The sequence below is a fragment of the Diadema setosum genome, chromosome 19 (assembly GCF_964275005.1).
Source record: "Diadema setosum chromosome 19, eeDiaSeto1, whole genome shotgun sequence".
Taxonomy (NCBI): domain Eukaryota; kingdom Metazoa; phylum Echinodermata; class Echinoidea; order Diadematoida; family Diadematidae; genus Diadema; species Diadema setosum.
This window is the reverse complement of record NC_092703.1, coordinates 17,856,131-17,870,068: the sequence shown is the minus strand read 5'-3', so window position 1 is coordinate 17,870,068 and position 13,938 is coordinate 17,856,131. Positions and strand designations below refer to the sequence as shown.

At 37.8% G+C, this 13,938-nt stretch overlaps 1 protein-coding gene across 1 annotated transcript in view; it reads left to right on the top strand.

Moving 5' to 3' along the window:
- Window positions 1–310: 310 nt before the first annotated feature.
- The window catches only part of LOC140242742 (D-beta-hydroxybutyrate dehydrogenase, mitochondrial-like), a 59,262-nt gene continuing 45,634 nt past the window's right edge, over window positions 311–13,938 (top strand). The window contains exon 1 of the mRNA XM_072322501.1: window positions 311–1,276. Within this exon, the coding sequence (XP_072178602.1) occupies window positions 940–1,276 (337 nt within the window). The 5' untranslated portion in view covers window positions 311–939. The remainder of the gene's footprint in view (window positions 1,277–13,938) is intronic.

Genomic DNA, 13,938 nt, shown 5'->3' with positions numbered 1-13,938 from the left:
CATACGAGATCAAGAAACTTGGTATTCTTGTCCCTCAGTTTGCCAGGTTATTGAGCCATTGGTATCAATGCGCTTTAGGGTCTCTTTTCATATTCATATTTTGCAATGCGTAATACCCTCTTCCTCCCTCTATTTCTCTATCTATCTTAGTTGGTGGGGTAGATTGCTGACGGACCGATTCACGGTTGAGTGGAGCAAAGTTCGCTCAACAGCTCGTCAAGAGTAGCTGGATTGCGCTGCAGCTGCGAGCTCGGCAGCCAACAAGTTTAGCCCCGTTATTTGGCCAAGCACGCAGCGCAGAATGAGACGAGCTATATGTGCGAGCGTAAGTCTGGTTAAAATGCGAGGTGTGTTGCCCTTACATGGAGCTGCCCGTGATGGTTTTGCCTATAAATTCTCGCACCGGTGCTGGAGAAGGAGTCAGTTTCCTGTCGTAGAAGAAACTGAAAGGTCTGTGCGAACTTCCCCGAGGTCAGTCAGGAAACCGGGTATGTGAGGAGTCGGCCAAGTTTGTCCATCTAGCTCGCTGTCTTATGTTGATGGTATTTGGATTATTGAATCCGACTCACCATGCTGTGTTAGTGCAGTGTTCTAATATCGTGCCCCGTGGCAGTCGTATCGTGTTCAACGGATCGCGTGTCAGAGGTGCGGCCACGGCACGCGCCAAAGCTCTGTCCCTTCCTTGAATGTAAATCGACCGTCCGGCATATTTAACGTATCAAACTACAACTTGTCCGAACAAAAGCAATGCCAAAATAGGAACAATTTCTTTTATTCACTACATTCATCCTGCAGCAATAGGAAGATCGGAGCCTCCGTCCGCTTTTTAAAGTATATTTACACTTGTGTCAGAAGAAAAAAAAAAGAGGAAATAAACCCCGCCGTGTCAAAGCAGGACATTTTTACTAATTTCTCTGACTCACCTCATCATCAACAAGGATGTGCTACCTCATTATCTTCTCTGTCATATCCATTGTCATTGTTACTGCTCTGGTCATCCGCCACATCCGGCCTAAGCGGCTTCTGAGCCCCGTGGGCCGGGCCGTGGTCGTCACGGGCTGTGACACAGGTTTTGGCCACGCCATGGCTAAACGGTTCGACCAGGAGGGCATGGTGGTGTTCGCAGGCGTTCTTTACCCTGAAAAAGAAGGGGCCGCAAAGCTTCGAAAGGAGGGATCGCAACGACTTCATGTGATCCCTATGGACGTGACGAAGGACTCAGATGTACAGGAAGCCGTAGAATACGTGAAGAAAAATCTGCCAGACCCGAAGAAAGGTCAGTAGACTTTCCTTGAAACGTCCGGTAAAAGTTGATAGATAATCAAGTTATTAATAGATAATTTCTTTCGCAAGATAAAACTTTATTGTCCGTGTCTGAAAGGAAAATGGGCAGACCTTGAAACACTCACCGCAAACCAGAAGAATTTCTTAATTAACTGGACGAATACACTTACGGATGAAGAGTTACTTTGATAGATCCCATAGCCATCTACATCTAAAATCATGAGAAAACTCGGTAAACTTGCAAGAATATATTGTGGGAAGGACGAAAACGAGAAGGATTTCAAATTTATATATTCTCTGAAGCGACTGTGACGTGACGTTCGTGACCTGCACAATATTAAGACATTTTATGAATAGATAGTACATGATCTTGAACGTAGTGTACTTAATGATGCGCAACAAATGCGTAATCAGCCAAAGTGCTCGCCGAGCGAGGTGAAATAGAATTGCACGAGGCCATATGAATTTGCCAAGAATAGTTCATGTAAGAGTCATGTACCATTTGCTCTTGTAACTAATGTGTATTTATACCATTCATTTGCCTAGGTTATAAATATGGCCTAGGCTGGGACCAGATGCTGGACAAAAATGATATTCAAGATTCAATACTTTAATGTCTGATAATACAGGGAATTGCTTTCCATGGGTAAAAGAGAGGAAACATAGCATAGTGACCGAAACATTGTACAAATAAATGGTGGAGGTGAGATATACACAAATTTGTAATATAAAGGTATATCTATAATAAACATCTTTACAGACTGTACTGATTAAAAACGCTATCAAACTTGAATCTAATACCTGTATTTCGTTTTCAAATTTCCAATTTGTTAACTTGCCCTCGCCTCCATCCCTCTTTTTCCTCAGAGAATAAAAGAGGGTTTAGATGAAAGGGAGGGGTTGTGAAAGTAAGAAAATAAATGAGGAATTAAAAAAGAAGAACCGAGGTCTAGCGTATAACCTATAATTGTGTGTTTGACTTACACCATCATATTGGAGCATTCAACGAGAATTAAAGGCATAATTTACCATTTGCAGATGAAAGCATTAGTGCTATGAAATAGTTCTAAAATGTGAGTTAGGGATAGAAACAACCACTGTCAAAATTTGAATCCGTATAATCGATGTTAAGTGTTGTTAAATACACAAAATGTGAACAATAGTTATAATAAAAAATTTTCCAGACTAAACCGTATACAGTTACGGTTTATTGAGAAAAACCCTGATATCTCCTTATATTTTAGGTTTTATTGCAAATATTTCATATGGAAGGATGTTTTATGATACAACAGACCTACACATATGCATCAAATATGATATCTTGAAAATTTTTGAAATCACTGCTCCCAAAGGTAAACTGGACCTTTAAGCTTGTGTTGCCTCCGAAAGAATATCACTTACCGCATACAGATTTCATCCAAATCTGAATACACTGTAGATCTAATTTCCCCTGCTCAGACTAAGCACACTGTCACAGGATTACCACATGTAAGAATCAGAAAGTATAGAGTTCACGACCATGAGCTATAAGGGAATACATTGTTACGTGGTACCAATTCGATCCATCCGAATCTTGTTATAAAATTCACCATCTGTATATAACTAACATATGCGCATATATAGATATACTCTTATGTTTTATATAATAGTGTAGTTTAGAATATTGCAAGGCGCTATAGGCGCTTACGTTTACATACGAGTTAGAAATTATTGTAATCGTAAATATATTGGGGTTTTGTCCATTGCTGTGGGGTTGGTATGGTATGGTATTTATTTCCGTATAAAAAAAAACAATAAAACAGGTGGCTTGCCCATATTCAGCGTTGCCAACATGGCAGCGCTGTTCTTCCATGGGGTCCACATACAATGAATACAATATACAGTTTAATGGACACGTACAAAATGAAACCAACGTTTATACAAACATGCAGGTGGAAACACATACAGTAAAATGAGAGAGAGAGAGAGAGAAAAATGGATAATGGAAAAGTCTTAAAGGCAATTAGATATAACAATGAACAAATCAAAATATGTTTAAATATAAAATGGAGTGTTTGGAAATAAAATCCTCAATCATATCTATGCAGTGAAAAAAAAGACCAGATTGTTGTAAAATAATTACTTTGATAAATTTAGATAGAAATACGTAGTAAACGAATAAAAAAGAAACTGGAGACTTGTGCAGAATGCTTGGATGGATCTATGACAACTTAAGAAAACTAAAATTCCTGGCAAGTGATATGTCAAGGAAAACTCAAGGTGAGGTATATAATAATTGTATCAAAATCAAAGTATAATAATTCAATGGATAAAATCAGGTACAATTTGTAAACAGTTTTTAAGAAATATTTTGAAATATGGAATGGGTTGGAAAGCTGATTCAGAATTTCAGATATCATGAGTTGCGAGAAAAAAATAATAAGATATGTTTAACTGGTACGGATTGCATAAATACTCGTTTACATGGGGCTAAAATCATAAACAAATAACAAAAATTCAAGAGCAAATCCAAAGAATGAATAAAACAATTGAAAATAAATACTGGGCATGCAATCGCAACATTAAAATGGAAAGAAACAATTTTAGAAAAATGCTACACCAAAACAGATTATATCACATTATATATGACTTCAAGAAAGACAATTGAGTGAGATTTGAATAACAAGTATGAAATACATTAAAGAACAGTAAAAACGCATCGAAATCAAAGGATAACTTCAGGAAGAAAATTGAGGGGGTTCATTTCCCCTCCTTTAAATCATCGTTAACCTACGCTTCTTCGATTATTATATCTTTGTTAAACTTGTTTTCATCAAATCAAAATTTCATTTATCAAGGTGCATCAATGATAGTGTATAATGTCACCATAACTTTCTATGTTTGCGTCGCCTAGAGCCTTTCCAAATAAACTTTCTTTTACATAGTGCTTCCAGGAAAACTATTTTTCTCCTTTGTAAGTTGTCGTGGAATCTCATTATCCCAATGTTGAGAGATAATAGACACAATGTTTAGGTATAATACCTATATATACGAACTGTAGACATTGCCACAACAGCTCTTGCACCTCCTTCGCTAATTAGAGCTTAGTGACCTATTATAATGAAAGTAGAACATTTCGAATACCCTCACTCTCCATTGAAAGCTCACTTGACGATTTTATTCGATGATATTTATGATTTTCTGCTCATAGTGAAGTTTCCATCTGAAGGGAATGAACTATACCAGATACGTCATGCATTGCTGCAATGGGAGTGAAACGAATTGTATCTGGAAATAGGGCTTAGACTAGCTTCATGGGATGTGTTGCGTGAAGTTCTTTTGATTTAAACCTATAGTCGTCATTAATGTTAGTGTATAGCGGTTGCTATCGAAGAATTAAAAGAATTGGCCATAACTGCAGAATTCAACCGACCCTAATCTTCCATATGGATACATAATTCTTAATTTTCAGATTTACTCGTAATAACACGACCAATTCTTTCCTCATATTTCTTTCCCACACCTCGAATGAAGAACAAACAAACAAACAAACACACGCAAACGCACACACCCAACAAAACAAAGCAGACTAAATAAAACAAGCCCCCACCCCCCCAAAAAACCCCAAGAAAATACTAAATGGCTATACAAGAAAACTAGATTTAAGATGTGCAAAATATGACAAACCAGCTACTGTAGCTGAGCACGTCCTGTCTAAGTTGAAAACTGAACAGAAATGTTATGACTTTGAGATGATTTTTATCATTATCAGAGCAACAGATAGATAGATAGAGAAGAGAGAGAGAGAGAGAGTCAGACTGACGCAGATAAAGGAGAGAGAGGGGGGGGGGGGAGAGGAAGAATGAGAGAGACGGGTGGGGGGGGGGGGAATGGAGGAAAATGCATATCGAGTACGATCCATATACTAGTATAATGTCTCGTCTTTGAAAAACATATCGACGAAGGCAAATATGAACTTTTGACTGGCGTTGTTGACTCAGTATGGCATTTCTTAAGTAGGCGCACATGCAAAGTGCACTAAGTAGGTCATTGTTACAGCGGTTATAGATCCAGGCTAATTAGCGTGATGCCAGGCATGTGAGATGCATCACTTATAAATTCAACTTGTGTGATAATTCTTTACATGACATGATCATTGTTTCATATCTTTCAGGTTCAGAAAAAAGGAATATTAGTAGCAAACACATGTATTCCCAGTTTAGCTTTGTGTTTATGTTGTGACGTTTGTCTAAACGGTCGCAAACTATAGGTGAAGCCTCAGTCTATCCGGCCGTTTGTAGGTACTATAGTACTCTGACTGTATTCCTGTAATGTTATTTATGTATAAAGTGTTCATTCTAATTTCATGCACTGTTTTGTCCCATATCATTGTTGATTGTTTTTGTGTTTGTCCACTCTAAAATCAGTAAAAATTAAGATAAACGGAAAGTCTTCAAAGAAAAGTAATTAAAATCAGGAAAAATTAAATGAGTACGAAAACATGGAGATAAGAGGACTGGTTAAGAAACTTGTATCTTTGTGACAGTGTCCCATCCGCATGTATAGCAGACAGAAGTAACTTTGTGGAGCTCGTGTGCTCGAGTTTGCCGAAACTATGACACTCTGCATTCTGGTTATTTTCATGTTAAACACTGATGTAAACATTACCTCAGATTGAGCTGTGAACATTCCAAACGAAGTTTCACGTCATGTCATTCTCACAGCATTTAATGGTCATAGATAAGGACATATTTTCAGTGCTTCACTGCAATTGTGTGGAAGAGTTACATACCGTTCGGAAGAATGTTTTCCACCGCTCAACTTCATATCTTTTCTCCGATGCTAGTGAAACTAAATTCCACCCAGCAGCTCTATACCCTCGTATCGCAACGCGTATAATATCTGCGTCTCTAAGAACTTGTTATGTCTTTCGGAGCATGGCAGAGTAAACACTGATATATTTTATATCAGCATTTCGGGTAAGTGATTGTGTCAAAAAAGTTCAGATATCACACAAACAAACACTCGAACGCACACTCACACACACGCACACAAAGGGGCAATGCCCGCGAGTGCAAGTGCAAGACAACTTTAACTGCACTGTTTCAGTACGACGTTACTGGTGGTAACGTTTAAGTCTACCAAATCCAAACACACATGTTGCGCACGAAGCGAATGATTAGATAAAATATTGATTCCATTACATGTTCGCACTTATTTTGACATAGTTCAATAGTCGAACAAACTGAACAGTCATAATTTTGATAAAATCGGAGGAAATGCAAGAAAATTTTGAAATTTTTAAGTGTCATGATCATATCTCTTAGAAAAAGTGGCCCTCGTTTTTACTGTTAACCAGGACGTGATAAACGTGATGAGGTGATCTCTTCGCAAGTCTTCCCCCCTTTTTTAAATGGCACCCAAAGTTCTTTGCCCAATTTCTTTTCTGAGTTTACAAAGAGTAATAGTCTTCTTTGAAGGAAATTGTTGCAGAATTATGAAGCCAGAAATGATCATCTTTAGGAAAAGAGCCGTACGTCTCAGATGATATGACATCCCAATGACATGCGAAATATTAAATTCTCATTTATCAGCTTATTTCCATGATTTATTGAAAAGAAATGATTATATTGTTTCGTTAACTTTGCTCGATTTTATAAGTTCATTTACAGACGGAGCTCGGCGTTAAGCCTAAAAAATGGGATACGCCGTCTACTGTGTATCAATGTCGTCCATTTAATTTTTATGAGTAGACGGTAGATCTTTCCTTACTACATTAATTTTATGAATTTGTGTAATGACTCTTAGAGAGCAACAACATTCTCGGGAAGTATACAAATTTAATTACCACACCTTGTTTGTGTACACATGAGTGAAGGGGTGTTGATAAGGGAGGGGGGGGGGGTAAAACATATCATTTTGCCGCCCCCAAAAATAAAAACACAACAAACAATCAAAAATTCCCGAGATACGTAAAATTCCTGCTTTTTCTATAGAAAACTGTCCAAGTATTTCATCCAAAGTGTGCACCAGATCGTTGAGCTTATCATATTTTTAATGCCAATATCTTATACGGATATCATTTACATGTTTTTGTTCGAGATGAATAATAAATGAATGAATGAATTAATTAATTTCAATTCTAAACACGCAAAATTAATCTCGCCTACTCTGCAAAAAGTCCGGTGTTAAATAGTGAACACCGAGCTGGTGTTAAATTTTCGGTGCTCATTTATGGTGTTAAATTAACACCTACGGGTGTCATTTCCAAATTTTAAACTGTTTTTTGAAGAGTTTCTTAGTAACTGCAGTTCTTGTTGATTTTTAATTTAAACAAGACGATCAAGAATTTTACATTAAAATACTAGATTTTTGAAAAAATGTGAAAATAAATTTACACCAAAGTAACACCAGCTGGTGTGGTCCCTTATTGAAGCTGGACGGGTGTTAAACCATTGATATTAACACCAGCAAATATCAAATCAACACCACGTGGTGTCATTTTTGAATTAACACCAGTACATTGTCAAAATAACACCAGGTACAGTGTCAAATTAACACCACGAAGTGTCAGGTGAACACTTTTCAACACCATCACAGTGCATTTTTAACACCTGTGGGTGTGGTCCTTTATTGAAGTTTGATCGGTGTTAGATTTAACACCTGTGGTGTTAAATCTAACACCGATGTTTTTGCAGTGTATGAAGGATGATACCTCCTTCCACATCCTCCCCTGCCATAGACTTTTGAGATTGACAAAATTTAATATATTTAATCAGAACTGTGCACCAAATCTGTCACTTCAATTCCAAAAATCCAGGTGAGTTCCCTCATGGGAGAGGGAGATCGATCCTCCCTTCTAATTTCGTCCTAACCTTACTTCGCTGGGTTTCCCTCCATAGATTTACACCTTTATGTTTGACAATTTTCCAAATATTCCATTAATTCCAACTATGTATACGAGATATTTTCATTTCAATTCTATGGGAAGGGTTGGATAATATCTCATCCCATACCCTCCTCCTGCTAGCTAGCCTCCCCTCCATGCATAAACTATGGCTATACTTTGGGGATTGACAATTTTCCGAAGATTCCAAAGACGAATTGTGCGTCTGATCGTTTTATTTCAATTCTACAAATGGCTTCTCCCCCACCTCAAGGAACTTGACGTACACAGTGAAGACGCACGCGCAGAATATAAAGAGCTGAGATAACGCTATTTAGCCATTCACATTTCCCTGAATATTTATTTTTGTTGCTTTTTTTTGGAAAAAAATCTAGATATATTATTTCACTAAGAGTGTGCACCAGATCGCTAAATTTCAGGTTTATTTCAGAGTTATTTATGTCAATGTATGGCAATTTGTCAAACAGTTGCAATAAAAGCATCGATCGGACTGTGATACAATACATTTCAGTGGGTGACCGGACGAAGAAGAAGAAGATGAAGGAGAAGAAGAAGAAGGAGAAGGAGCAGAAGAAGAAGAAGAAGAAGAAGGAGAAGGAGAAGGAGCAGAAGAAGAAGAAGGAGAAGGAGCAGAAGAAGAAGAAGAAGAAGGAGAAGGAGAAGGAGCAGAAGAAGAAGAAGAAGAAGGAGAAGGAGCAGAAGAAGAAGAAGAAGAAAAGCTGTGTGGAATGGGGCATTAGTAAGCGCTGTGTCACATTGTGCACTTTACACTTGTTACATTATGACTTTTGGTCAGTGCCCCGTTAACTTAATGCTTTATGTTCCCATCAAACTTGAATATCAAGGACAACTTTTTTAATCACTAATGAACGTTTCTATTTTGTTTGGAGTTGGGTTTTTTCACATGCAATTTACTAACAATGTTGTGGCTCACGCGTCTGTCTTTCTTTGAGCTGTCCATTCCTTTGGTCGTGAAAACTTTGACAAGAACATCAAAACAGGGATTCTTTTTTTTTTTTCATTATTGTGTCAATTTGGCACGGGGTTAACCGGAAGGATACGCGAAATGATGACCTAGTTGTATTCTTGCATTATTGACCTGCTTGCTTCCTAATTTTGTTTTCAAATCTTGCTTACGACTTGATAGAAGTGAGGTGTATAGACTGGACAGTGATAGTATTCATTCAGGCTCTTCTTCCCTAAAAAAGGACAACAAACTAGTGTTGGCTGTTGGATTGTTTCGAATTATTTACATTTGAAACGTGTCTTGTCTACTGAAAGAAATTCTCAAATTTGATCAGGCAAATTAGTATGGAATATGTAATGATAAAAGGGCGCGGAAAACTTGAAATAAACTTACAAGATATGACAAATGATGCATCGAATTGATTTATGAACAATGGTACGTATGGTTAATGAATTATTATTACCGTTTTACTTTTAGCCATTTTCCCAAAGGGAATGAAACCATTTACAGTCTGAATCCCAGGCTACTCGTAGAACGTCCGCACCTTGACGTTTGTAGAAAGTACCGTTTTTGTTGCGATAATGAGAGAGATCTGGTCGTACCCGCGGTCATGAACCCTGGAGCTTTTTGGCAAGGGTACTCGCTTGCACAAAACATCCTCCTATCACAATAGACAATTTTTGTCTCCGGACTACAGAGGGGTGTGTATTGACAGTGGGTGCCTATTTTGTCCTCATGTGCTCGAGTTGAGAAGATGCATGGACCAAGTTTTGTACTACTGGAAAGATACTTCTCTCTGAACACAATCTCTACAACGTAGTGTTTGTCAGTTGGTTTTATACGATTTAAGCCCTCATTATCAGCAGGACTTTTTCGATGACTCCAATTGGAAAGCCAATAAAACAAGCATGGCATCACACAGCAATAGAAATATGTATTATCTGATAATGATAGTCACGTGCAATATACAGGGAAGTGTTTTGGCCAGCACCGACGCTATTGCGAAATCATGGGACTTAGGGTTGTAAATGCAACGATTCAAATTTATTCTCCCCCCCCCCCCAACAATAGAACGTCGGGAAAGGAAATGTCTGCTATATTTAAACTGTTCTAAACCCGTTTAAAATCCATGATTGAGTTATGATACCACACAAAGATCATATCTGACTCTCTTTCAGGTGCTTGTGTGTGGTTAAGCAAGTGTGTAATAGATGTCATTATAAAAAAAGGGGAAGGGTAATTTTCAGTGTTTTTGACAACACAATTATCTCTACGGTCAGGATAATGAAGGAGTTTAGATATCGACGAAACACAGTAGGCCTACTCCCGTATATTCAGATTCAGAGAGTCTACATTTCACGCATCAGTCACTAATTTCTAACAATATTCATTATTCGATGAAGACCCCCTCTCTGTATTTACTTATTTCAACCTCTTACCACTTGCAATACAGGGGATCAGTACGTTGGTCGCACTGGAACACCTTGTGTGTTAATGAAGTAAGTGAATAAACTCTCGCGTCAAACCGCTATAGTCATGATAGTGAAGGCAATGCAAGCTTGGTGATCAGTTTGACAAGTGCATAAGTCAATGGCCCCAGTCCCTCAAGAGGGAAAGAAGTCGCATGAATATGTTCCTTATTTATCCCTGTTTTATACTTTACCCAATCACCTTTAGTTGGTAGTTGTTTGTTGCTGTTTTTATGCCTCCGCCACGAAGTGTCGCCGGAGGCATTATGTTTTCGGGTTGTCCGTCCGTCCGTCCGTAATCAATTTTCTGGACAGCGTAACTAAAAAACCGTTTGAAGTATCGTTATGAAACTTGACATGTACTGTATATGTATGAGTGGGCGAAGTTGTGCCTGTCAACTTTTGGGGACACATGCTCAAGGTCAAAGTGCAAAAGGTCAAGGTCAAATGTTCAAAATTTTATCATTTTCCCCATATCTATGCAATACCTGAAGGTATTTCCTTGAAACTTAGTGTATGCATGTACTACCAAATGAAGATTCTCCAGAGAGAGTTTCGGGTCATGAAGTTAAAGGTCAAAGGTCAAGTGCAATGTAAAAATATCACTTTTTCTTTCCATATCTCGCAAATGGTTCGAGGTATCTTCATGGAACTGAGTATATATGCATGTACTGACTGACAGTGATTATCTAGGGAATTTGGGGTTATGGGTCAAATATCAGGGGTCAGAGGTAAAGGTCAACTCCTCAAAATTTCACTATATCCCTTCATATTTATGCAATGTCTGCAGCACTTTTGTTAAAACTTAATATATACATGTATTACCGAACAGAGATTATCTTGGAACTTTTTTACCAAAAGCTCAAAGGTCAAAGGTCAAGTGAAAGTGCTAACTTTCATTTCTTCCTCCATATCTCGAAAGTGACCCAAGATATCATTATGAAACTTAGTACATATTTATGCATGTTCTACCTGACAGTGATTTTCCTGGGAATTTTAGAGTCATAGGTCAAAGGTCAAGGGTCAAAGGCAGGTTGAAATGCTATAATTTTACTATCTAATACTGAAATTACACTTTTTCTCCATACCTTGAAAATTACTCAATGCATAAACTTATAAGAGAGTCAAAGTCAAGTAAAAATCCTCAAATCCCCAAACACCTACACTCGTAGACAGTATAGCCATTCATCCAATTAAATCTAGTTCAAGGAAAGTGAACATTCAACACATTTGTGACAAACCTGTCATTTTGATATTTTACCAATTATGTTAAGCTGTCATCACACATTGGCAAGACGGACTCTAGACCTATTGGGAGAACCATGCATTATGGCGAAGGCATACCAGCAGTCGCCATAGCGACATTTCTAGTTCTTTGTTTATTTGCATTTGTATAGCACATTCAAGCTTGATTTAGTTTAACACATTGCGCAGGTTTGTGCAAATTATGATCATTATTGTTCCGTATTGTTCTTGAAATTGAGACCACTCGATGTTAAATAGATCTATATTTCACGTCTCTTGTCCTTGTACATGGTTGGGAGGTTCGCCTCTCTTACAAGCGATAACTCCTTTTCCTACCAAATTCCCCAGACAACTGTCATCGCGCTGTGCAGGAAACTAGTCTTGCCGAACGCTAACAACGAAGGAAAAAGCGTAGAATGATGCGGCTATACCTATCCTTCCATTTACAAGGTTAATGACCTATAACTTTTGATCGAATGGAAAGACCCATATTAGCAAGGTAAAGAAATGGGTGCCATCATTAGTTTACAAACCCGTCATTACTTCTGATTTTTACAATCAACCGCTTTATAGGTGAGCTTCCCTCACCACTTTATTTTCACAGTCCGACGTCGCTCAGAAACTTTCAAAGATCTCTTTTGTCTCCTGTCAGTTCACTCTATTTCCAACAAATTCAAGCATAATCCCATCATTCCATCCTGAATGTGCATATTTCGTTGAAGAGCTCTGAAGTTCATTTACCTAAGACATCTCATCAGAATTGATGCGAATATATCATATAATGCTCTGGTTCTCTCTAAGTTTTCTGTTACGAGGCACAAAAGGAAGGTGAAAACTAGATTTGAATTTGTCAACACTGACAAATTAGGTGATCCGATCTATTCCAAGATGGCATCTGAGCAAAAGTTTACTAATCTATGAAATGATTCATGCGACATGGTCTATACGTGTGCAAAATATGTCAAAGATATAGTAGTTACCAAGATACAGGACGAAGAAACATTTATGACCTTTGATACTAGTGTACCTACAAAGGACGGTGTCTGATGAATTAATTGTTATTTTATGAAATGATGTGCATGACATGGACTAAGCATGTGCAAAATGTGGGGGTGAAAGGGCGTGTTTTTTTTTTTTTGAGCTATTGCAAAGAAAGCCACCGAAAGAAAGACATATCTCCCGACATTGAAGCTAAGCGTCAATTTCAACCAGGTCTTTGGACGTAATCCCGACTTCCAATAAGAATATGGATCACACGAACGATAGCCCAAAGTTTCATCTACAACATATTAAAATCTGGGAGAAATTCACGGAAAGATAAGTTAGCTAGTGCTCGATAAAGACAGTCATGTCATTTTTCATTTCCAGGAAAAATGTACTCCCATAGAGATAATACCCCATTTGCACAGCCAAAATGGCGTCCGACCAAAGCGTCGTTATTTTACAAAATGATCCATCTATCGAGGTCCATGCGTGTGCAAAATATGACGGTGATACCATATACACTAATGAGATTACAGAATGAAGTATATTTGACCTTTGAGCAAAAAGTTGTTATTTTGTGAAATGATTCTTGTTCCTTACGTGTGCAAAATGTGGGAAAGAAAGGACGTATATTTACAAAGATACGGGATTAAACACTTTTGACCCTAATTTACCGACCCAAGATGGTGTCAGAGGAATAAGTTGTTATCTTAAGAAATGATGTTCGTGACATGAACTAAACATATGCAAAATATGGGGTTGACAGAAATGTTGCTGTTGATCTATTTCACAGAAAGTGTAAGAAAGAAAGAAAAATAAAGAAAAGGTTAAAGTATTGTATAGAAATTTGAAAGAGAAGTATAAAAAAATCAGAAAAAGTTAAAGTTAGGAAGGGAGAATAAGACTAACTAAAGAAAAGAAGAAAAAAGTGTTAAAAAAAAACACAAAAAAACAGGGGTGAGGCTCGAACCCGGGACCTTTAGATTAAAAGTCCGATGCGCTATGCACTGACCTATTTCATCCCCCATAGGCTCTGTGTATTAAGCAAAATGACGCTACATCGAAGCCAAGTGCCACCTTTAACCAAGTTTTTTGACGTAATT